The sequence below is a fragment of the Amblyraja radiata genome, chromosome 1 (genome assembly GCF_010909765.2).
Source record: "Amblyraja radiata isolate CabotCenter1 chromosome 1, sAmbRad1.1.pri, whole genome shotgun sequence".
Lineage (NCBI taxonomy): Eukaryota > Metazoa > Chordata > Chondrichthyes > Rajiformes > Rajidae > Amblyraja > Amblyraja radiata.
The window spans coordinates 83,814,505-83,840,252 of NC_045956.1; the positions used below are offsets into that span (position 1 = coordinate 83,814,505).

General features: G+C 44.7%; 1 protein-coding gene across 1 annotated transcript in view; it reads left to right on the forward strand.

Annotated features, from left to right (window-relative positions):
- haspin (histone H3 associated protein kinase) overlaps positions 1-25,748 on the forward strand; it is a 79,248-nt gene that overhangs the window by 19,383 nt on the left and 34,117 nt on the right. The window contains exons 5-7 of the mRNA XM_033026042.1: positions 18,551-18,662; positions 20,659-20,840; positions 21,994-22,197. Of these exons, the coding sequence (XP_032881933.1) occupies positions 18,551-18,662; positions 20,659-20,840; positions 21,994-22,197 (498 nt within the window). The remainder of the gene's footprint in view (positions 1-18,550; positions 18,663-20,658; positions 20,841-21,993; positions 22,198-25,748) is intronic.

The window sequence follows — 25,748 nt, forward strand, 5'->3', positions numbered from 1 at the left end:
TGAAATTTTCAGATTGTTTCCATGATTTGTATTTATGAAGAGATTGCAGTCGGTAAAAAAATGATTTGTAAATCACCCATTAATGAACTGATACTGTGAGCATGCCGATGGGATGTGCTTTGGAATTCTTTTTGATGCTGGTGCTGGTATTTTCATAAGGAAGTGATATGATTTTATGGTGTTCATAAGTTCTATGAGCAGAATTAGGCCATTTGGACCATCAAATCTACTCTGCCATTCAATCTTTTCCTCTCAATCCCATTCTCCTGCCTTCTCCTGACACCTGTACTAATGAAGAATCTATCAATTGCTGCCTTAAAATTATCCATTGACTTCGCCTCCACAGCCCTCTGTGGCAATGAGTTCCACAGATTCACCAGCCTCTGACTAAAGAAATTCCTTCTAATTGAGATCTCATTATTGAGATATCTTATTATTGAAATATCCTTGCTATAGAGTGCCACAACATTGTCAAATGCAAGGGATATTTGGCCTTGTCACTTGGCATTGGATTGTACAATGAGAAAGTGAGATTATGATTTAGTTGTATAGTATGGTATTCCTTTATAGCACGGTATTCCCAGTAAACTTGAATTAGAGCATAAAATTGATTTTTAAATAATGGAACTTGATTTTTGATTGATAGATCCTTCAGCAAACAAAGCAAGCATATTTTGTAGATTGATACAACACACTCTGATAATGCCTTTCAAATCAGGCACTTAAGGCCCACCTCATCTACGCTGATCTCGATGCCCATTTACATTAATCCTGTTAGCTTGATGGTGCTGTACACCTTTATGCCTTTCCTGTAATGGACAGCGTTGGTCTCTGCCAACATGTTTAAAAAAAAATTTGATTTAAGCATATCCAATGTGTTTTGGTACATAGAACAGAACATAGAAAAAGTACAAAACAAGAACAGGCTTTTCAGCCAAAAATATCTGTGTTGAGCACGATGCTAAAATATACTAATCTCATTTGCCTGTAGATTATCCATATTCGTCCATTCTCTGAATATCCATGTGCCTATTGTTGTGGTTTTCAATACTCAAATTAATTCAGATCACGCGGAGAATCCTTCAAGAAGTTTAAACTTTTATTTGCAAACAAAAGTTGGTTTTCCCCCACATCATCAAATCACGTGGAGCTCTGTCCCGCTCAAAACAAAGGATCATCGCTTTTTATACCATTTTCAAATCAGCATGCCCCACCCCTGTTACATTTCCATATCCAATCATTTGCTAACATTCCCTTATTACCAGCCAATCACTTGCTCCCACTTATCCCCTCCTTCCCAGTACATTTCCACATTTGCAACTGATGTAGGTGTCACATGACTCCTTGTGGCCCCTTCCCTTGCCATGTGCGTTTAATTTCTTTGTTCAGATTTCATTCCAACAAAGTGATATCCCAGAAAAGTAGACAATTCCCAGAACCCACTTCTCAAAATACAATAGATACATACAGTGATTACTCAAATTATATTAACAAGGCATTGTTAAGACATTCGGTGGGCGGCGCGACTATCGTCAGCAGCGGCCTCTGCAGTCCGTCTGCGTTTTTATTATTTTATGTCTATGTTTTTATGTAGTTTTTGTTATTTTTGTTGGGGTATGTGTGTGGGGTGGTGGGAGGGGGTAACTTTTAAATCTCTCCCTGCACGGGAGACCCGACCTTTTCTTTGCCGGGTCTCCGTTGTCGTTGGGGCTGCAACGAGGAGCGGCCTCCAACAGGAAGACCGGGGGCTGTGGTGCCGACTACTCACCTCACCGTCGCGGAGCTGGCCGAGTCCGGAGCAGGTGGAGCTGTGGTGGACGCTGCTGCGACCCGACCCCCGGAGATTCGGTGGCTGCAACTGCGGGTTTGGTGGACAGTGACACCGGGAGCCCGCGGGTCCCTGGAGGGAGACCGCTTTTCAGGGCTTCCGCAACGGCGACTTCTCCCGCCCGAGTTGCGGGGTTGAAGAGCTCCTGGAGCGGGGCCTTACAGCGCTGCCCCGCGCGGCTTGGAATGGCTGCGGTACTGCGAGCGCCCGCCGGGGGCTCTAACAACAAGACCCGGTGAGTGGCCTTGCATCACCCGGCGTGGCTTTAATGGCTGCGGGACAATTCGCCATCGCCCGCCGGGGGCTTTGACTTTGACTTTGACTCTGACATCGGGGGGGAGAGTGCAGTGGAGAGATAAGTTTTTTTGGCCTTCCATCACAGCAATGTGATGGATGTTTATGTAAATTATGTTGTGTCTTGGGTCTATTTGTTTGTAATGTATGGCTGCAGAAACGACATTTCGTTTGGACCTCAAGGGGCCCAAATGACAATAAATTGAATTGTATTGTATTGTATTCCCATTAAACCTGTACGTCTTGGGAAATAATGTAACTTCTTAAACTACAGATCTAAACACAGGGCTCTAGTGTATTTAATCCTAATTAAAACACAATATATATTTTCCAGATGATCTCTTTATAAATCATATTTAAACTAACATTATCTTACATTACACATTTTAAAATAGAAATTTACTCTGTCTTTACAAACTCAAATCTCCTATCTTCCCAGTACGCAAGGGTCATATAAATGTCCCACTTGATTAATGATAATGGTCCTGTGGCCATCTCACATTCCCTCTCCCTTTCTTGTTATCTCTAAGGGATGGCATACCAACCTCATCCTTGGGCCTCTTTACGACTTTGGTTTTTACACTGACAACATTTCTCAAAGGATTAGAAACATAGAAATTAGGTGCAGGAGCAGGCCATTCGGCCCTTCGAGCCTGCACCGCCATTCAATATGATCATGGCTGATCATCCAACTCAGTATCCCGTACCTGCCTTCTCTCCATACCCTCTGATCCCCTTAGCCACAAGGGCCACATCTAACTCCCTCTTAAATATAGCCAATGAACTGGCCTCGACTACCCTCTGTGGCAGAGAGTTCCAGAGATTCACCACTCTCTGTGTGAAAAAATTTCTTCTCATCTCAGTTTTAAAGGATTTCCCCCTTATCCTTAAGCTGTGACCCCTTGTCCTGGACTTCCCCAACATCGGGAGCAATCTTCCTGCATCTAGCCTGTCCAACCACTTAAGAATTTTGTAAGTTTCTATAAGATCCCCTCTCAACCTCCTAAATTCTAGAGAGTATAAACCAAGTCTATCCAGTCTTTCTTCATAAGACAGTCCTGACATCCCAGGAATCAGTCTGGTGAACCTTCTCTGCACTCCCTCTATGGCTATAATGTCCTTCCTCAGATTTAGAGACCAAAACTGTACGCAATACTCCAGGTGTGGTCTCACCAAGACCCTGTACAACTGCAGTAGAACCTCCCTGCTCCTATACTCAAATCCTTTTGCTATGAAAGCTAACATACCATTCGCTTTCTTCACTGCCTGCTGCACCTGCATACCTACTTTCAATGACTGGTGTACCATGGCACCCAGGTCTCGCTGCATCTCCCCTTTTCCTAGTCGGCTACCATTTAGATAATAGTCTGCTTTCCAGTTTTTGCCACCAAAATGGATAACCACATTTATCCACATTATACTGCATCAGCCAAACATTTGCCCACTCACCCAGCCTATCCAAGTCACCTTGCAGTCTCCTAGCATCCTCCTCACAGCTAACCCTGCCCCCCAGCTTAGTGTCATCCGCAAACTTGGAGATATTGCCTTCAATTCCCTCATCCAGATCATTAATATATATTGTAAATAGCTGGGGTCCCAGCACTGAGCCTTGCGGTACCCCACTAATCACTGCCTGCCATTGTGAAAAGGACCCGTTTACTCCTACTCTTTGCTTCCTGTTTGCCAGCCAGTTCTCTATCCACATCAATACTGAACCCCCAATGCCGTGTGCTTTAAGTTTGTATACTAATCTCTTATGTGGGACCTTGTCGAAAGCTTTCTGGAAGTCCAGATACACCACATCCACTGGTTCTCCCCTATCCACGCTACTAGTTACATCCTCGAAGAATTCTATAAGATTCGTCAGACATGATTTACCTTTTGTAAATCCATGCTGACTTTGTCCAATGATTTCACCGCTTTCCAAATGTGCTGCTATCCCATCTTTAATAACTTTGTTACATCTCCAGACCCACATCTCTTTCTCAAAGCCTAGTCACCTCAGTTTTTATAAACATAAGAAATCTAACATACAAAGGTCACATATTCCTCACCCAACCACCTTCTGGCCTTCACATATGTCCTTCCTCTTATCCCAACATGAGTATAATTAAACATATCAAACTTAATACAGAATCCATTATTATTCCAGCCCAATGGTCTTGGATGTGTAAACAGTCCATAATCTTGAGTCATGTCATTACAACACTTCACAAGAATGTAACATTGAGAAAGAGCAACTGACCTATGACCAAATGGACTGAGAGGCCCGCCCACTGCCTAATCAGACTTTTAAATACAGATTATATAAGATATATTTAATATAGATAATATTTACTATCTATTAATATATAAAACTCTCGCCCAAAATTCCGAAACGGAACTCCGTCCGGCTGTCACATTTCTTCCATTGATTCCCTGCAACTCCGAAACTGGACGCAGAATCGCCGACATCTTTTCCATTTCGGTAGAGATTTCACTTTTCTTTCTAAGTATCCGCTCCTCATTACATTCCGTCGTGTTTAAGTACACGTTTTTAATCAAATCCTTCCCCCCCCCCCCCCAATATTTCAAAACTAAACTGGCTTCACACCCACAGAACCTTCACCAGCCCCAGCCCCTGCTGAACGTTCCATCGTGTGATGTCACAATGCCCAATCTTCACATATGTCCAATCGGAATGGATCCATTTACATATGCCTATGCAGGAGCCCAAGCCAATGGTGAACGTTCCATCGTGTGATGTCACAATGCCCAATGCTCAAAGACATCGTTGCCATAGAGAGGGAGTACAGAGAAGGTTCACCAGGCTGATTCCTGTTATGTCAGAACTTTCATATGAAGAAAGACTGGATAGACTCGCCTTGTAATCGCTAGATTTTAGAAGATTGAGGGGGTATCTTATAGAGACGTTTAAAATTCTTAAGGGGTTGGACAGGCTAGATGCAGGAAGATTGTTCCGGATGTTGGGGAAGACCAGAACAAGGGGTCAAAGTTTAAGGATAAGGGGGAACGCTGAATCGCCGACATCTTTTCCATTTTGGTAGAGATTTCTCTTTTCTTTCTAAGTATCCGTTCCTCATTACATTTCGACGTGTTTAAGTGTACGTTTTTAATCAAATCCTAACCCCCCCCCCCCCCCCAATATTTCAAAACTAAACTGGCTTCACACCCACAGAACCTTCACCAGCACCAGCCCCTGCTGAGCGTTCCATCGTGTGATGTCACAATGCCCAATCTTCACATATGTCCAATCGGAATGGATTCATTTACATATGCCTATGCAGGAGCCCCAGCCAATGGTGAACGTTCCATCGTGTGATGTCACAATGCCCAGTGCTCATAGACATCGTTGCCATAGTGACAGTACAGAGAGTCAGATGTGGGCCGAGGAGCCTTCAAGACAACATGAGATGTTCCCATATTGTGTGAAAATATTTACGTCATTCACCCCTGAACCTCGATAAGAACACCACCTGCACATCTTAATTAAATTAGAGAAAAACGGAAAAGAGGTCGGGCATTTACACTTTTAAGGCTCTGTGTGTGTCGAAGCTTCGTGTGTGTGATGCCGCACCGCTAACCCCCCCACCACCCCCCCCACGCGTTGCCGAGACGGACCCGACTTCGACGACTTCAAGATACGATATTTTAAGACGGCAGGGACCCGACTTCGACGACCAAATCTCCCCTGGGGGCTACAGGTAGGGAACGGTCTTTATGCACTTTTCCAACTCTGTGTGTGGGGGTGGTTAGTGTGTGTGAGGCGCCCGCCCCCCACCCCCCCCCCCAGTGGGGGCTACGGGTAGGGAACGGCTGTGTTGGGGGATCAGACCCAACGGGTTTGCCATTGGTCGTCGTGTTTAAGTGCACGTTTTTAATCAAATCCTAACCCACCCCCCCCCCCCCCAATATTTCACAACTAAACTGGCTTCTCACCCATAGAAGCAGCACCAGCCCCAGCCCCTGGTGAACGTTCCATCGTGTGATGTCACAATGCCCAATGTTCAAATACATCGTTGCCATAGAGGGAGTACAGAGAAGGTTCACCAGACTGATTCCTGGGATGTCAGGACTTTCATATGACGAAAGACTGGATAGACTCGGCTTGTACATGCTAGAATTTAAAAGATTGAGGGGGTATCTTATAGAAACTTACAAAATTCTTAAGGGGTTGGACAGGCTAGATGCAGGAAGATTGTTCCAGATGTTGGGGAAGTCCAGAACAAGGGGTCACAGTTTAAGGATAAGGGGTAAATCTTTTAGGACCGAGATGAGAAAAACATTTTTAACACAGAGAGTGGTGAATCTCTGGAATTCACTGGCACAGAAGGTAGTTGAGGCCTGTTCATTGGCTGTATTTAAGAGGGAGTTAGATGTGGTCCTTGTGGCTAAAGGGATCAGGGGGTATGGAGAGAAGGCAGGTACAGGATACTGAGTTGGATGATCAGCCACGATCATATTGAATGGTGGTGCAGGCTCGAAGGGCCGAATGGCCTACTCCTGCACTTAATTTCAATGGTTCTATGTTTCCCTCTCCGAAACCCCTCTCCCACCCATCCCTCTCTCCCCCACCCCCCTTCCCTCTCTACGCCACCCCCTTCCTCCTACCCCTCTGTCCCTCTTCCATCACTCCCCCTACCCCTCTCCACCTCCCTCTCCACTCTTTCCCCTCTCTCCCCCACCCCTCTCCCCCTCCCTCCCTCCTTCCCTACCTCCCCATCCTCCCCCTCCACCACATCTATCTCCCCATCCCCCTCTCTCACCCCCTACCCCGCTCTCCTTTCCCTCCCAAATCTGTCCCATTTCCTCCACCTCCTCTCCCCTCCCTCCCCTCTTCACATCCCCCCTCCCTCCCCCCACCTGTGTGTTTGGGGGTTGGTTAATATGAGTTTGATGCCGCAGCCCACCCTCCCCCCCCCCCCCCTGCAAAACGCCGTTGGGGAAACAGACCCAACGGGTCTGCACTTGGTCTAGTACTATCTAAAAATCTCTTAAAGGGCAATGTTGTATCTGCTTCCAACCACCAGGCATGGCGGCATGTTCTAGGCACTCACCTCGCTCTGTGTTTTTTAAAAAACATTTTGCCTGCACATTTCCTTTAAACTTTATCCCGCACACCTTAAAGTTACTACACCCACTAGTCTTTGCCATTTCTACCTGGGGGAGACGGGTTCTAACTGTCTATGCCTTTCATAATATTATATACATAACAGGTCTCCCCTCAACGATGTTTGTCCTATCACTCCTTGTAGCTAATACCCCATAATCCACGCAGCTTTTTGGTAAACCTCCAAAACCTCCCCATCTGGGACTTCCGGTGGCGCTGTTGATGGCTGCCTCCGCCTGCAGTCTGTTTGTCTTTTTTACCTTTTTTATTTTTAGTATGTTTTTTTTTAGTATTTTATGTGGGGGAAGGGGGGGGACTGTCTTTCAGTCACGTCCTGGCAAGGATGCGACTATTATCCGAGTCGCGCCCTGGCCCCCCCGCCTCGCGGACTATTAACTGGATTGGCGCGGCCTTTCCTGCCGGGACCGGACCCGAGCTTCAGCAGCGGCGGTGCAGCGCTGGATACATCATGGAGCAGGCAATGCCTTACCTGGGATCGCCGTTTGAAGCTCCGGAGTGTTGGGCCTGCTGCATTGACATTGCGGAGCTGTGGTTTGCGGAGCTCCCAAAGAGGGCGGCGCTGATCAACATCGCGGAGTCCTGGGACCCTTTGCCGGGGGCCGCCAGCGTTGAATCTCCGCCCAGCTCGGCCTGTGGACTTCGGGAGCCGCGGACTCTGGTGAGAGGTGGCCGATTCAGAGGTCCAGATCGCTGAGGATGTTCTTTCGTTCGACGTCAGGGTTCCATCGTTCCCGGCGAGATGGCCTGAACATCGGGCCGCCCGTAGAGGCGACTGCGGGGGGCTCGGGAGGTCACGACCACGGGTGAACATCGGGGAACATCAGCGAGGAGGTTGACTGGACTTTGGTTCCTTCCCTCACAGTGGGGAACTTTGGTGCCGCTGTGGGGATGTTTGTGTTGTGGACTATTGAGTGCTGTGTTTTAGTTTTTTTGTTCGTATGACTATGGTGAAATAGCGTTTTGTTGTCTCTTACTTGAAGACAATGACAATAAATTGAATCAAATCAATTCAAATCCTTCCTGTATTGGGGCAACCAGAATTATACACAATATTCCAAATGCGTCTTAACCAAAGTCCCATAGAACCTGACCATAACATCTTGGCTGTTCCACTCATTGCCCTGACCAATAAAGGCGAGCCAAATTTATGCCGTCTTTACTACTCAATCTGCTTATGTGGCACTTTCTAGGTGTTATGGACCTGGACCCCAAGATTCCTTTGCACATCCATGCTGTTAAGGGTCAACCACATACCTTCTTACAATTGATCTCCCAAAGTGCAACACCTCACTGCGCGACCGACATCGCAGCGGCCTCTGCAGTCCGTCTGTCTTTTTTTATTTTATTGTCCTGTTGAGGGTAGTTTGTGGTGGGTTTTTGACTGTGTATGTGTGGGGGGTGGGTGGGGGAAACATTTAGATCTCTTCCCTGTACGGGGACCCGACCTTTTCCCTTTTGGGTCTCCGTTGCCGTTGGGGTCTAGCGCCGTGGAGCGGCCTCCAACCGGAACGACAGCTCAAGTCACGGAGCCGGCGGAGCTGCGGACCTACCATCGTGGAGCTGGCCGGCTTTGGAGCGTGGAGAGCTGTGATGGCGCGCTGCTGCGACCCGACTCCGGTGGATGGTGACACCAGGAGCTCGCGGGTCCCCGGTGGGAGACCGCTTTGCGGGGCACCGGCAATGGCGACTTCTCCCGCCCGAATTGCGGGGTTGAGAGTGACCTGGAGCGGGGCCTTGCTAGCGCCCGCCGGGGACTCCAACATCGGGACCCGGAGCAGGGCCTTACATCGCTCGGCGCGGCTTTAAGTGGCCGTGGGAATTGCTAGCGCCCGCCGGGGGCTTTGGCTTTGACTTCGGGAGAGGAATGGAGAGCAGGGGAGAGACAAGACTTTGCCTTCCATCACAGTGAGGAGGAGATTCACTGTGGTGGATGTTTGTGTAAATTGTGTTGGTGTGTGTCTTGGTTCTTTTCTTGTATGACTGCAGAAACCAAATTTCGTTTGAACTTCATGTGAGGTTCAAATGACAAATAAACGGTATTGTATTTATTATATATTGTATTGCTTGGATCCAAAGCTTGGATTAACCATTTATGAGGTTGATCTCCATCCCGTGGTCTACAATATGGACCACAGCTATTTACAATATACATTAATGATTTAGATGAAGGGATTAAAATTAACAGCAAATTTGCAGATGAGTCACAGCTGGGTGGCAGTGTGAACTGTGAGGATGCAGGGTGACTTAGACGGGTTGGGTGAGTGGGCAGATGCATGGCAGATGCAGTTTAATGAGGATAAATGTGAGGTTATCAACTTTGGTGGCAAAAACAGGAAGGCAGATTATTATCTGAATGGTGTCAAACTGGGAAAAGCGGAAGTACAATGAGATCTGGGGGTCCTTGTTCATTAGTCACTGATAGTAAGCATGCAGGTACAGCAGGCAGTGAAGAAAGCTTATGGCATGTTGGTCTTCATAACAAGAGGAGTTGAGTCTAGGAGCAAAGAGGTCCTTCTGCAGTTGTACACGGCCCTAGTGAGACCACATCTGGAGTATTGTGTACAGTTTTGGTCTCCAAATTTGAGGAAGGACATTCTTGCTATTGAGGGAGTGCAGCATAGGTTCACAAGGTTAATTCCTGGGATGGCAGGACTGTCATATGTTGATACAGTGGAGCGGCTGGGCCTGTATACTCTGGAATTTAGAAAGAGGAGAGGGGTTCTTATTGAAACGTAAGATTATTAAGGGATTGGACACGCTAGAGGCAGGAATGTTTCCGTTGTTAGGTGAATCCAGAACCAGGGGCCACAGTTTAAGGATAAGGGGTAGGCCATTTAGAATGGAGATGAGGAAAAACCTTTTCACCCAGAGAGTTGTGAATCTGTGGAATTCTCTGCCTCAGAAGGCAGTGGAGGCCAATTCTTTGGATGCCTTCAAGAGAGAGTTCGATAGTGCTCTTAAAGATAGCGGGTCAGGGGATATGGTGAGAAGGCAGGAATGGGGTACTGATTGTGGATGATCACTGAATGGCGGTGCTGGCTCGAAGTGCCGAATGGCCTACTCCGGCACCTATTGTCTATTGTCTATTGTCTATATTCTGTTGTACAACAGCTTTTCCCATTGTGCGCAACTTGTGCAATCTTGGTATCATCTGCAACCCATCGACATTTGTGTCCTGGTCATTTATATACACAAACATCAGAGATCCCAGCATGAATCCCTGCGGAACTCCAATGGTCACAGACCTCCAGCATAAATAACACACACATCCGTCACAACCCTCTGTTGTCTACGAGTTAGTCAGTTCTGAATCCATCCAACTTGCAGAGGCAAGTCAATGTGAACATAAAGGGCTAGCTTAGATTTGTACTATTTAAAGGGAGCAAAAATTATTTGCAAGCTTGTGATGAACAAAAGGACGAAAGTGGGTGAAAAGTACTGGAACTCTTAGAGTTGATATTTTGCTGAATAATGAGCTCAATAAAGATTGCCTTTTGATTCAAACATGGGAACCTTGTTGCCTCAATGGGCTTCTAGTCTAGCCTGGACCAAAATGAAGCAGTGCATGGGGAGGGCAATGATCTGGAAGATTAAAGGGAATCGGTAGTAGTGGAACGGAGAGAAGGGTTCTGGATGGATGCCTATATTTCAAGCGGCTTTGGGAGCAATTCTCTAATTGTGACAAAGATTTGTCACTTTCAGTCAGCAGAGATGCTCATACGCATGTTTGGAACTGTTGCCCAAAGCTTTCTGGGTTCTGTGTCACTCCAGGAAAGTAAGGAACTGTAGATGCTGGTTTTAGGCTGTGGGCCGAGGTGCTTTTTCATTTAAGTTTGTGACCCAAATCACGTAACTACCTGAATTTTTAACATATTGTGTAAAAATATTATAGAAATCATACATGAAATTCGTCAAGAACAAAACATGCACATATTTTTAAAATATGAGGAAAAACCTGAAATTTTGTGAGTAGTAATTGTCCAATCAAGGCACGTTTGACATTGAGTCGGACAAGAATTGGCCAATCACGCGCTTTGTTTCATGGTAGCTGGGCAGCGAGCATGCTGGGATCATGGCTGCCACCTAATTACATCAAAACAATAGCAAGGTTTCGAAGGAATAAAGGTAATGCTAACCTTGCTGATAATTTTGTTTTACAATTGATTTATCTTTAAAGTTATGATGTGAACTGTTAAATAAAAATGATAAATAACAAATGTAGAGCTAGGGTTAGGGTGAGTCGGTCAGTCAGTCATTCGATCAGTCTGTTAGTAGGGCTGTCGGTTGGCTGGTCGGTCGGCCGGTGGATGCTGTGAAGGATCGGTCGGGCTGTCGGGCCGCCGGTGGGTGCTACGGGTGGTAGGTCAGACTGTCGGACGCCCGGTGAGTGCTCTGAGTGGTCGGTCAGGCTGTCGGACAGCCGGTGGGTGCTACGAGTGGCCTGTCGGACCACCGATGGGTGCTGCGAGTGGTCGGTTGTTCCATCAGTGTTGCAGAAAACGAGCGGGCGGACTGATGGGGCCGGCGCTTTGGGTGTGCTGAAGGCGGCCCGGGCGGCGTGCAGGGCAGTGCTGCTCCCCACCATCATTACCATGATGATCCAGAAGGGCATGCTGGCCGAGGAGGACTCGCTGAGCGGCCACACGTACGGAGCCCGCAGCCGGTCTCAAGGCGGCGGCGGCTCCAGCTCCAGCTGTGGGCAGCTCTGGAAGGGGGGTGAGTTAGGGTTAGGGTTAGGCATTTCCTCTCAGTGGAAGATGCCTTAGCCTTCCCCCAGCCAGGCACTGCCCCAGTCCCACTATGGCCGTGACCTCCACTCTGTACACTGGCAGTCAGTGGGGTTCAGTCAACGGGGGAACCCACAGGAACTGCCCTCACCGATTAATTAGGCGGGTTCGGGAGCCGGACCTCTGCGGCAGTCTCATTCAAAATATAGTGGATTGTCCAAACACTTTACTGAAGCAAGATCTAATTATCATTTTAATTAATTAATTTGCTGCCATAATTTCATTAAAAAAATTACTGCATTAAAAAAAATTACAATAATCACATGCATAAAGTAGAAGTCCAGCCATTTCTGATCTGTGTTGAAATAATGATGAGTGACAATTATCCGAAGGTATCCTGTGCCTGCTGCACAATAGCAGACAGATGAAAGTAGACAATGACCAATACACACTGCCTTGTATCCCTGGGATTTATTTGATGCAATTCCTGCAGTTTGGGACACAAACACGTGGTCTGTGTCTGAATTAAATAAACCTTTGCTACCACTTGAACTAGATAATTTGCAACAATTCCAGGGTAAAGTGAAAGCCGACTCACTTTGCATTCATTGATGCCATCGTTGCACATTTCCCCAACACTTAGAAAATCTTAACAACTGTAAAATGGAATTGAGTCATGTAACATGCTTATATGGAATTATTTTCCATATGGAAAATGATGGAAAATGGCGGCCGCGAGGCGCGCCCCAGTACAAGTTGTGTTCCTGTCTATTGTACTCGTGTCTGTGTTATACGTTCGCAATGTGTCATGTTTAATCCAATACACCCGATGGGAACTTCTAAATTTCAAACTTAACATCCACGGAGTCCTGAGGCCATCTCTACCGAAGGAAATAACGCTTGTTTCCCCGGGTCTCTCTACATTCTGGCCGCAGACCGGCAAACGAAGCCGACCGCGGACCGCAGACCGCCAAACGAAGCAGACGCTCCGGTATCCTCTCGAGGTTCAAGAGGCGCCCATTCCGACCTCCTCTCCCAGCCCTCCTGCTGGCAAATGTTAGATCTCTCCGGTACAAGATGGACGAACTCCAGCTTCTGATTCAGACCAACAGGAACTACAGCAACTGCTCTGCCATCTGCCTGACTGAATCCTGGTTGGACCAGTCAGTGCCCGACCAAGCAGTAACGCTGCCAGGATATACACTTCACCGAGCCGACAGGTCAGCTGAACTATCTTTCAAGTCAAAAGGTGGTGGAATATGCATTATGATAAACCAACGCTGGTGCACAAACTCCACCTCACTCAGCCATGTATGTTCCCCACTCTTGGAGCACCTTACTATCACATGCAGACCCACCTACCTCCCCAGAGAATTTGCATCGGTCATTGTAATCGGTGTTTATATTCCACCTGAGGCTAATGCTAACGCCGCCATGAGCGAACTAGCCTGTCATATATCCAACACAGAAAATTCATACCCAGATGCAGCAATAATTGTGTTAGGCGACTTCAACCATACCAACCTGTCCACTGAGCTTCCAAACTACCACCAGCACGTGACCTGCCCCAGCAGAGGGAGCAACACGCTCGACCACTGCTATACTCCGTTTAAGGAGGCTTACCGTGCCTTTGTAGGAGCTCCGTTGGGGAAGTCAGACCACGCGATGCTGCTGCTTATCCCAAAATATAAGCAAAAAATAAAATCCTCAAAAACTTCGCCCAAATCTGTTAGGTCGTGGTCTACAGACGCCATCGAAAAGCTGCAAGGCTGCTTCGCATGCACTGATTGGGAATTTTTCCGCGCAGCTGGTGACCTCCACGACTACACGCACACAGTAACGTCATATGTCCAATTCTGCGAGCAACTCTGTATCCCTTCAAGAACTGTTAAACAATATAACAATAAGCCCTGGTTCACAAAAGAAATTCAACAATTAAGAACTGATAAAAATGCTGCATATAAATCTGGAAACAAGCAGGACTACATGGCTGCAAAATATAAATTAAGGTCCACAATAAGGAAAGCCAAACACAATTATGCCACCAAATTAGAACAAGAAATCTCAACAAACAACACTAGAACTGTCTGGAAAAAACTTCAGGAAATGACCAACTACAAAAAGAAATCCACCCCCATCCCAGATAATGATCATCAACTCCCAGATAGACTGAACACTTTCTATGGCAGGTTTGAACAGTCTCCAGTCCCTCCACCATTGTCCCCCTCTCCTCTTCCTCCCCCTCCATGCCACATCCAGGAGGCCGAGGTGAGGACTACCTTCAGGAGACAGAAGAAAAATAAATCTGCAGGCCCAGACAACATCAGCCCAGCAGTGATTCATCACTGTGCAGCAGAACTGGCCCCTGTATTCACCGGCATCTTCAACTCATCCCTCTGCCAATGTACAGTGCCCCAGTGCTTCAAACAATCTACCATCATCCCTGTGCCCAAGTCCAACACATCATCCTGCCTCAATGACTATAGACCGATTGCCCTTACATCTGCGGCCATGAAGTCATTCGAGCGCATTATTCTTGCTCACCTCAAAACCAGCACTTCCTCCAACTTGGACCCACACCAATTCGCATACAGAGCCAACAGGTCAGTGGAAGACACAGTCAATCTGGCCATTCATCACACTCTGCAACACCTGGAAACCGCCAACACGTACGCCCGCATCCTGTTCATGGACTTCAGTTCGTCATTTAACTCCATCAACCCGGTTAAACTCTTCCATAAATTAACGGACATGAACATTGACCCCTGCATCTGTCACTGGATCTACAGCTTCCTTTGGAACAGACAACAGAGGGTGAAGATACATAACACCATATCTCACCCCCTGCACCTCAGCACAGGAGCCCCTCAGGGCTGCGTCTTGTCACCCTGGTTATTCTCACTCTACACAAACCAATTCACATCCCAGCATAGTTCAGTTAAAATATATAAATACGCAGATGACACAACCATCATAGGTCTCATCTCGAACAATAATGAAACAGAATACCGCACTCAAACACACAAAGCAGTCACTTGGTGCACAGATAATAACCTCTTACTCAACACATCAAAAACACACGAACTCATCATTGATCTCAGACGTAAGGCACAACCCAAGTCCCCCCTACTCATCTCAGGCGAACCCATATCCACCACTGACTCATTCAAATTTCTTGGCACTCACATAAGCAATAACCTCAAATGGAAAATCAATTCAAATCACATCTACAAAAAAGCCAACCAAAGACTCTTCTTCCTCCGCCAGCTCAAGAAGTTTAGAGTAAGGAAACACCTCCTAATCCGATTCTACACAGCCATCATGCTCACTTCATCAATTACAGTCTGGTTCAGCAGTTTAGACACTCCCGTAATAAATTACAGCGCATAGTTAACAAAGCATCCAAAATCATCAGCACTCCCCTTCCATCAATAGAATCACTCCATCACAAACGATCCGTGTCAAGGGTGAAGAAAATCATCTCTGATCCCTCCCACCCAGCTCACCACATCTTCCACCTGCTGCCATCAGGAAGGCGCTACAGCTCACTGCCCGCCAAGACATCTCGATTTAACAACAGTTCTTACCCACACGCAATCCGAATTCTGAACACACTATGACAACAGCACATATCCTCCCCATGCATGTACTGTATATTGTATGATGTGTTTTATGTTATGTTTGACGGGAATCAGCCTACCTTGTAACATCCTGTACTGAACCTGAATTCCACCAGCTTGACTGTGTGGTCATTAAATAATCTAATCTAATCTAATCTAATCTAATTTCCTTTCCTGCTGCTCATTCACCATGTTGGACCTGCCTATATAACAACCTGCCAGAGTTCCCTCATAACAAGCAGCAAATACATAGAAAAGTATTGCCGCCACCCACCCAATTTGTTAAATTATATGGAGTGATGCAAATATCAAATTAAGGAAACAAAAATTAAGCAAGTCACCACAATAAAGCTGGAGAAACTCAGCGGGTGCAGCAGCATCTATGGAGCGAAGGGCATGAACATTGAATTCTCCCAATTTTGTTAGCCCTTGCTGTCTCCTCCCCTTCCTCAGCCCTCGGGCTGTCTCCTCCCATCCCACAGCTCCCGGGCTCCTCCTCCTTTTTCCTTCCTTCTCCCCGCCACCCCCTATCAGTCTGAAGAAGGGTTTCGGCCCGAAACATTGCCTATTTCCTTCGCTCCATAGATGCTGCTGCACCCGCTGAGTTTCTCCAGCATTTTTGTGTATCTTCGATTTTCCAGCATCTGCAGTTTTCTTAATCACCACAATAAATATAATTAAGTTTATTGAATTTATTGAATAAGTTTATTTTGTTTATTGAGTAGAGCTACTAGTTGGAAAAAAGCTGTTTTTATGTCTGGCTGTGGCAGCATTGACAGTCCGGAGTCGCCTTCCAGAGGAAAGTGATTCAAAGAGTTTGTGGCCAGGGTGAGAGGGGTCAGAGATGATATTACCCGCTCGCTTCCTGGCCCTTGCAGTGTACAGTTCGTCAATGGAGGGAAGGTTGCAGCCAATAACCTTCTCAGCTGATCGGACGATTTGCTGCAGCCTCCGGGTGTCGTGCTTGGTGGCTGAGTCAAACCAGACCATGATGGAGAAGGTGAGGACAGACTCTACGAAGGCCGTATAGAATTGGACCACCATTGCCTGTGGCAGATTGTGTTTCCTCAGCTGCCGCAGGAAGTGGCCCCCCATTTAACATCCTTGGAGATGATGGTTCCCAGGAACTTAAAATACTCCACAGATGTGACTGTGGTGTTGTTGATGGTGAGTGGGGTGAGGGGAGGGGGAGCTCGCCTAAAGTCCACAATCAATTCCACTGTCTTCCATAGAGCATTGAGCTCCAGGTTGGTGTGACGGCACCAGGACACCAGCTGTGTCACTTCCTGTCTGTAGGCAGATTCCTCCCCATCCTGGATCAGTCCAATCAGGGTTGTGTCGTCCGCAAACCTGAGAAGCTTGACAGAGGAGTCTGGAGGTGCAGTCATTGGTGCAGAGAGAGTTGAGGAGAGGGGAGAGTACGCAGCCGTGAGGTGCTCCGATGCTGAGGGTCTGCGGGTCCGAGATGTGGTTTCCCAGCCTCACATGCTGTTTCCTGTCTGTCAGGAAGTTGGCGATCCACTGACAGATGGGTTCAGGCACAGGCAACTGGGAGAGTGTGGAATGTAGTAGCTCTGGCACAATAGTGTTGAATGTAGAGCTAAAATCAACAAACAAAATCCTCGCATAGGTCCCCTGGCGATCTAGGTGCTGGAGGATGAAGTGCAGGCCCAGGTTGACTGCACCATCCACAGATCTATTGACCCAATATGCAAACTGCAGAGGGTCCAGCATGGGGTTAGTGATATTTTTCAGCTTGGCCAGCTCAAGTCTTTCGAAGATGTTCATGACTACAGAGGTCAGTGCGACAGGCCTGTAGTCATTAACACCAGTAATCCATGTCTTTTTGGGTACAGGGACAATGGAGACTTTGAAGCAGGCAGGTTTATACAGGTTTGCAGGGACTGGTTGAAAAATGTCTGTGCTTGAGAGTAGAGTAACAAGGTCTTGTGTACTTGCTTGCTTTTAAGGAACACTTCTGTAACATTGCAACCTTCACGTGGTCTACCATGTTTCGACGAAAGCAATCAACCTGGCGTGCACAAACGGAAGATCAAACAGAACAAGTTGCATTACAACTTTAGGCTGTGCACGCCATACGCAAGAAGAAGAAGTAACACTTCCAAGTGCCTTTGCTGCTGTGCCTCTTTAAAGACAGCAACTGAGTCCTCCTTCAGTGCCCAATTTTGAACGTTATACTTTTGGAATGGAGGTGATTACATTTGGCCGTTCAAGACCATTCTGGGCCTAAATGACTTGATCTTCCTGTGAGTTGCAGCAGACTGGACTAATAGGTGATGGATAGTTGTGCAGGTGCTGTGGAGAACATGCAAGTTGAGGGGACAACCAACGTGCACCCCGATGAGCCACTTGTTTCCTTTGTAGTATCTTGAGGGCAGATTGTTAATGTTCTACTATATTCTTAAAGCCTCTGCCAGCATTAACATCCGGAATCATGATGGGAGGAAGCTGAACCCTCTCAGCAATAGCTTATTTCGCTGAGGTAAAATCTGGGGCCCCTTCACGTTTGGAATGCAATTGTTAACTTTGTATTGGCTGCTAGTTCCATTCTGAAGAGATTGGATTCCAGGTTCTCCTCAAACTGGATTTCTTCCTCCAAGATGTTTTATGCAGGCAGGATTCCTCACAGTTCACTTCTTTCCACTACACCTGGGCAGATGGTATTTCCTGGCCACATCCCAAACAACAAAGGTACAAAGGTTTGTCATATGGGAAAGGAACAGGTGAAAGTGGCATAATCTTGTAAGGTTGAAGAGTTTGTAGAGGAGACATGGAGAATGAGTATTCTCCAACCCTCTGCTGAGTCCCTGGCAGCCAAGACTATTCCTGCTACTATCCTCTCTTCCAGATGTAAGTAAGGTTGGGCAACTGTGTGCCTATGCCTATGTTCTGCACAATATAACTGTTTTCTTTTATTGTTTTTACCTAGAAAAAGAACTTGCAATCAACATTTATGAACTCATCATCGGTTCTCACGCCCTTGAGCTCTCGTAATTGGTCTAGATTCAAGGCAGCTCATTCACTCCACAAAAGAAAGAAAGGTTTGGTGATGTTGCGTTTGCTTCAATTGATATAAATAAAACGATTTGACATTTATAATGCAATCAGCTCAGAAATGTGAGCTGTGATTTTTGACGGAGTCGATAGCAACCCTGCCAATTTCATATTGTGGTTGTGGGCTTTAATGTGTTCCAAACAACTTTCAATAATATTGCTTTTGTGGATGTTGGACCATTCTCATAAATTGCATTATTGTCTTAAGGTGTTGAATTAATATTTTTTTACCTTCTGATATGGTTAAGTGAGAAACCACTTCATAAGATCAGAAGTGAAAGGAGTAGAATTATGCCATTCAATAGACAATAGGTGCAGGAGTAGGCCATTCAGCCCTTCGAGCCAGCACCACCATTCAATGTGATCATGGCTGATCATCCCCAATCAGTACCCCGTTCCTGCCTTCTCCCCATATCCCCTGACTCCACTATTTTTAAGAGCCCTATCTAGCTCTCTTGAAAGTATCCAGAGAACTGGCCTCCACCGCCCTCTGAGGCAAATAATTCCACAGACTTGCAACACTCTGTCTGTAAAGGTGTTTCCTCATCTCCATTCTAAATAGCTTACCCTTTATTCTTAAATTGTGGCCCCCTGGTTCTGGACTCCCCCAACATCGGGAACATGTTTCCTGTCTCTAGCATATCCAAACCCTTAATAATCTTATATGTTTCAATAAGATATCCTCTCATCCTTCTAAATTCCAGCGTATACAAGCCCAGTCCCACCATCCTGGGAATTAACCTTGTGAACCTACGCTGCACTCCCTCAATAGCAAGAATGTCCTTCCTCAAATTTGGAGACCAAAACTGCACGCAATACTCCAGGTGTGGTCTCACTGGGGCCCTGCACAATTGCAGAAGGACCTCTTTGCTCCTATACTCAACTCCTCTTGTTATGAAGGCCAACATGCCATTTGCTTTCTTCACTGCCTGCTGTACCTGCATGCTTACTTTCATTGACTGATGAAACATTTGGCATATCAAATCTAATCCGCCATTCAATAATGGCTGATCTATCTTTCCCTCAACCCCATTCTCCTGCTTTCTCACCTTAATCCCTGACACCTGTACTAATCAAGAATCTATCTATCTCTGCCTTAAAAATATCCATTTACTTGGTCTCCACAGACTTCTGTGGCAATGAATTCTACAGATTAACCACCCTCAGACGAAATAAATTCTTCCATCTCCTTCCTAAAAGAACATTCTTTAATTCTGAGCCTCTGACCTCTAGTCCTAGACTCTCCCACTAATGGAAACATCCTCTCCACATCCACTCTATCCAAGCCTTTCACTATTCTGTAAGTTTAATTATTCTAAACTCCAGCAAATATAGGCCTAGTGCTGTCAAACACTCATCATATGTTAACCTGGGATCATTCTTGTAAACCTCTGGACACTCTCCAGAGTCAGCACATCCTTATTTGGATATGGCGCCCAAAATTGCTCATAATATTCCAAATGTGGCCTGACTAGCAGCTTATAGAGCCTCGGCATTACATCCCTGTTTTTGTATACTATATAAGCCCTCTTGAAATAAATGCTACCATTGCGTTTGCTTTCTTTACTACTGATTCGACTTGCAGATTAACTTTTTGGTTAGCACCAGCACTCCCAAGGTCCTTTGCACCTCCGATTTCTGGATTCTCTCCCCAATGAGAAAATAATCTACGCCTTTATTCCTACAACAAAATGCATGACTCCACACTTTGCTACACTATATTCCATCTGCCACTTGTCTTAATACAATTAATTTCATGCTGTAAATTTATGTTGTTTTTATTTTAACCCCTTGAGCATTGAACATAATGTAGTTATAGCTTGAATTTGTTACCTGGATCGTTTTAATGATGCTGCAGTGAAGTTGTTGTGTATTCAAAAAAAATAAAATTAAAATAAGCATTACTTTGTCATCAAACTTGCCATTAACGTTGAGATCAAGTTGGTAACTTGAGTTTGATTTTTAGTGTTCCTTTTTTTCCAGTTATTACGCCTTTGAAATTGGACCAAAGCATTCTTGACAAAAGTATATTACAAAAAATAAATAGCTGCAATCAAAGCGATTTGGTTGCACCGCAGGATAGGTTGATTTTGATGGAAAATGTATCTGCAACACCAATTTGCAAGAGCATTCGAAGATCCAAATCATTGAGATGTTCCTTGATGGTGGGTATAGAGATCTAGCAAGAAATATGGCTAGATTTTACAGATATTAACTTTATATAAAATGCAAGAAAGTATAAAAACTTTGACTCCAATGAATTAAAATAAAGCATTTTGCTTTTTTAATGGAACAATTATGGATCTGCACAGTCAATATATTGCACACCAACATTCATTTTATATTTGAACATTTGAAATAATTGTCTGGAATTTTTAAAGCCAAAAAATAGTGAATCATAATATTTTTGCATTTGTCTACTGAAAGATGCACTAAAATACTGAGCAAGTCAGTGTTTTTTGATCTGATCTGTTTTCAGCATGGTTACATGCTTCGTCAGCACAGTTTGACGTTTGTGATGTCATTCACAAATTTGATTAAAGTTTGCAAATATATACAGTGCTGATAAATAATTTGACCATTTTGAAACATAATCAAGAGTTCCGACCGTTATAGTTATCTTTTAATATGCTGTTGCATTTAATGATGGCCAGTTGCACTAATTTATTTTCTTTGCTATTTGGAAAGGAGCATTAATGCTGGCCTTGCCAGTGACATCTGCATCCTGCAGGTGAGCGAATGAAAGCATAAATATAATGTGCTAGATTTTGTGGCAGGATGAGAAGTACCGAGAAAGTGGAAGGTTGAACAGCTTCATGAAAATTTAGTATTTTTAAGCCACACTTATTCAGTTGCAGAATATGTATATTTGAATACTTGATAATGTAATGCCAAAAAAAATATTGTTACATCTCTGAAGGCATACAGCAACATTTTGGGACTTTATACTTGGCATGTAGGATGACACTTGGAATCCTAAAGTATTAAAAAATTTATTGCAGTTTTAACTTTTCCTGCAAAGAATCTGGCACTGTCCACGAAGATATTTAAAATGTTTTCTGGTCCTGTCATTGTTAATAAAATTGTATATTAATTGGTCAGCTTATTTTTGCTTTGACGCCACTTAATTAAAATTGAAAGTTTTGCCTTTTCCATGGAGCAATAATAAATCAAAATATTGCCCACTGACTATCATTTTATATTTTAACTTGAAAAATCCAGTAAAATGAATGGCAAGAATTAATAATATTAATTCATGATAAACATTAAGCTGCAAATATTTAAAATGCATTGTAACTTTTTTCAATTATTCTACAGGAACAATTTTCATCTGAATTATTACAGTCAGTGATGCTAACAGATGAAGTGAAAATTTACCATGAATGTCATCAAAATGGACCAATTTCCTTTAACGAATGCATACCATTAGCCAAACTCAGGAAGTGTAAAAAAATTGGAGAGGGAGTCTTTGGGGAAGTGTTTCAGACAATAAACAATGATGGAAATGATGTAGTCTTCAAGGTACTTCAAGTGATAATTTCATAGAGAATGTAAGGTTAGCAGAATTTTTATTTGAAAATGCATTATTACTATATCATCTTCACTACTGTCTTAATCATGTGATTCTGTATCCTACGATACTGAGAGCACTTTCACCAGAAGGTCAGCAGTGATTCAATAAGCATCCTAAGTCATTTTCAGGGATATAGATCAAAGGCAGGCAAATGTGACTAGCCAAGTATGCTAGCCTGCATTGGAAGGTGGAGTGAAGGACCTGTTTCCGTTCTGTCATCTTTATAACTCTCATTAACTCGATATGAAGGTAGAAACAAAATGCTGGAGTAACTCAGCAGGACAGGCAGCATCTCTGGAGGCAAGGAATGGGTGACATTTTGGGTCAAAACCCTTCTTCAGACTGGAAGAATAACATGAAGGTTGATCTTGTGTCATTTCCACTTTCCTGCTTGGTCCCATAACCCTTGACACATGTATTTAAAAAAATATTGAATTACTCAGTTTCTACAGCTTTTCAGATTCAAGAAGCTCAGAGAGACGTATTCCAGAATGCAAAGGAGATTCAAGGCTTACCCTTTTGTTTAATGTTCCCAGTGAGTTTCAGATCCCAAATTTAAAAAATATATTTTTTGGGAGTAAAATATACCATTTGGTTCTTCTGCATGTAGCTTATCTCATTTATTTGCGCTCTCACCCCTTGAGTCAATAGGTTGATATTTCAGGATCTGCTATAACAGTTCGGCCAATCTAAAGATGTCACTGCCACAGTACTAAAAGTCTACAGCTTTGTCAAAGTTGCTTTCCTTTGGTTGAGATTTTTAAATTGGTCTGCCTATTGATGCCCTATATAGTGCTTTAAAATATGATGGCATTGAAGAAAATTAAACCAAAACCTTGAACAATTAGCAATGTCAAAATAATATAGATTTGTTAGTCATTTGTTTGATTGACATTTTTGCATAAACATTTTGTGCAAAGTAGCTGGTGTATTTGATTCTGTAACGGCCTGGATCCAACTGAATTTTTCTCTTTGCCAATGGTCTCCACTTGCCCAAACATACCCGAGTCAGGTATAAAAGCCCAAATAGGTTGATGTAATCCTGAGTCTCGAAGACTGGAGTTTGGGTGCTGATGTGTGAACATCACTTGTTAAAACTACTAGTTTTAATCAATAATTTCTTCGTGTTTACAGCATTTAAATATTTAAAATATAATACTTAATTTTATGATTTAAAGTAATTTTAATAATTTAAATGTCTTTATAGATCATGAACATTTATAAATTAAAATACCTACTAGACATTTAAATTATTAAAATTACTTTAAATCATAAAATTAAGTATTATATTTTAAATATTTAAATGCTGTAAATACGAAGAAATTATTGATTCTTCAAATCAATGGGATCCGCTACTTTGTGAAATTGGAGAGCCAGATTCTCCAGGGTAATGTTGTGATGCCAGTAATTTCTGAATGTGGTAACATTCATTTCATTGGAAAAGAATATTCCTTTCTCCTTTGTTTTCCATTTGTCTAACCTTCCTCCCATGAATAATATTTAATCTTGTTATTTTAACTCATGCTATCTTTTGATTAGCTCAAAGCTGTATGCATCATCCTTTCACCATGAAAGATTGATTTTGGCGGATACCAATTACTAGATTTTATTTTGTTCTGACTGCTTTAATTTGCGATCTAAGTTTTCATTAAAGATGCATTAATTTGAATTATATTCTCACTCCAGCTCAAGACTAAGGAAATGAAATGTTAGCCATTTAGCTCTGAGCCTGCTCCACCATAATAAAACCAGAGATAGTGCCACAATATGGTAAAACTGCTAATCCAATGCGCTTGGCATTTTGGTGCTGAACTGACAGAATTCCAAGACTATTGGATATGATTCTAATATTAGTCCAAAATACCTTTTTATTTTAAGATGTTATGCAGGAGAATATTAAATGTTCTATGAAGCTGCTACATTTAAAGAGAGCATGGGAAATAAAGCCCCAGTAGGTTTAAATGGAATGTGGAAACCATCCAGGAGGGTTTAAATGGACTACCAGAGTCTGGTACTGATGTGTGGACAGGGAGTGCAGAACCTGGGGTTCATTGAGTGGCTGGGGTTCATGGCAAAGATCACTTGGTTAACACAACCACCCAACAAGTAATCCTCCATCAGTTTTGCCACCTCCAACGTGACCCCACCACTCGCCACATCTTCCCATCTCCCCCCATGTCTGCCTTCCGCAAAGACCGCTCCCTCCGCAACTCCCTTGTCAATTCTTCCCTTCCCTCCCGTACCACCCCCTCCCCGGGCACTTTCCGTTGCAACCGCAAGATATGCAACACCTGTCCCTTTACCTCCCCCCTCGACTCCATTCAAGGACCCAAGCAGTCGTTCCAGGTGCGGCAGAGGTTTACCTGCATCTCCTCCAACCTCATCTACTGCATCCGCTGCTCTAGATGTCAGCTGATCGACATCAGTGAGACTAAGCGGAGGTTGGGCGATCGTTTCGCCGAACACCTCCGCTTGGTCCGCAAGAACTTACCTGACCTCCCGGTGGCTCAGCACTTTGACTCCCCCTCCCACTCCCCATCTGACCTCTCTGTCCTAGGTCTCCTCCATAGCCAGAGTGAGCAACACCGGAAATTGGAGATGCATTAATTTGAATTATATTCTCACTCCAGCTCAAGACTAAGGAAATGAAATGTTAGCCATTTAGCTCTGAGCCTGCTCCACCATAATAAAACCAGAGATAGTGCCACAATATGGTAAAACTGCTAATCCAATGCGCTTGGCATTTTGGTGCTGAACTGACAGAATTCCAAGACTATTGGATATGATTCTAATATTAGTCCAAAATACCTTTTTATTTTAAGATGTTATGCAGGAGAATATTAAATGTTCTATGAAGCTGCTACATTTAAAGAGAGCATGGGAAATAAAGCCCCAGTAGGTTTAAATGGAATGTGGAAACCATCCAGGAGGGTTTAAATGGACTACCAGAGTCTGGTACTGATGTGTGGACAGGGAGTGCAGAACCTGGGGTTCATTGAGTGGCTGGGGTTCATGGCAAAGATCACTTGGTTAACACAACCACCCAACAAGTAATCCTCCATCAGTTTTGCCACCTCCAACGTGACCCCACCACTCGCCACATCTTCCCATCTCCCCCCATGTCTGCCTTCCGCAAAGACCGCTCCCTCCGCAACTCCCTTGTCAATTCTTCCCTTCCCTCCCGTACCACCCCCTCCCCGGGCACTTTCCGTTGCAACCGCAAGATATGCAACACCTGTCCCTTTACCTCCCCCCTCGACTCCATTCAAGGACCCAAGCAGTCGTTCCAGGTGCGGCAGAGGTTTACCTGCATCTCCTCCAACCTCATCTACTGCATCCGCTGCTCTAGATGTCAGCTGATCGACATCAGTGAGACTAAGCGGAGGTTGGGCGATCGTTTCGCCGAACACCTCCACTTGGTCCGCAAGAACTTACCTGACCTCCCGGTGGCTCAGCACTTTGACTCCCCCTCCCACTCCCCATCTGACCTCTCTGTCCT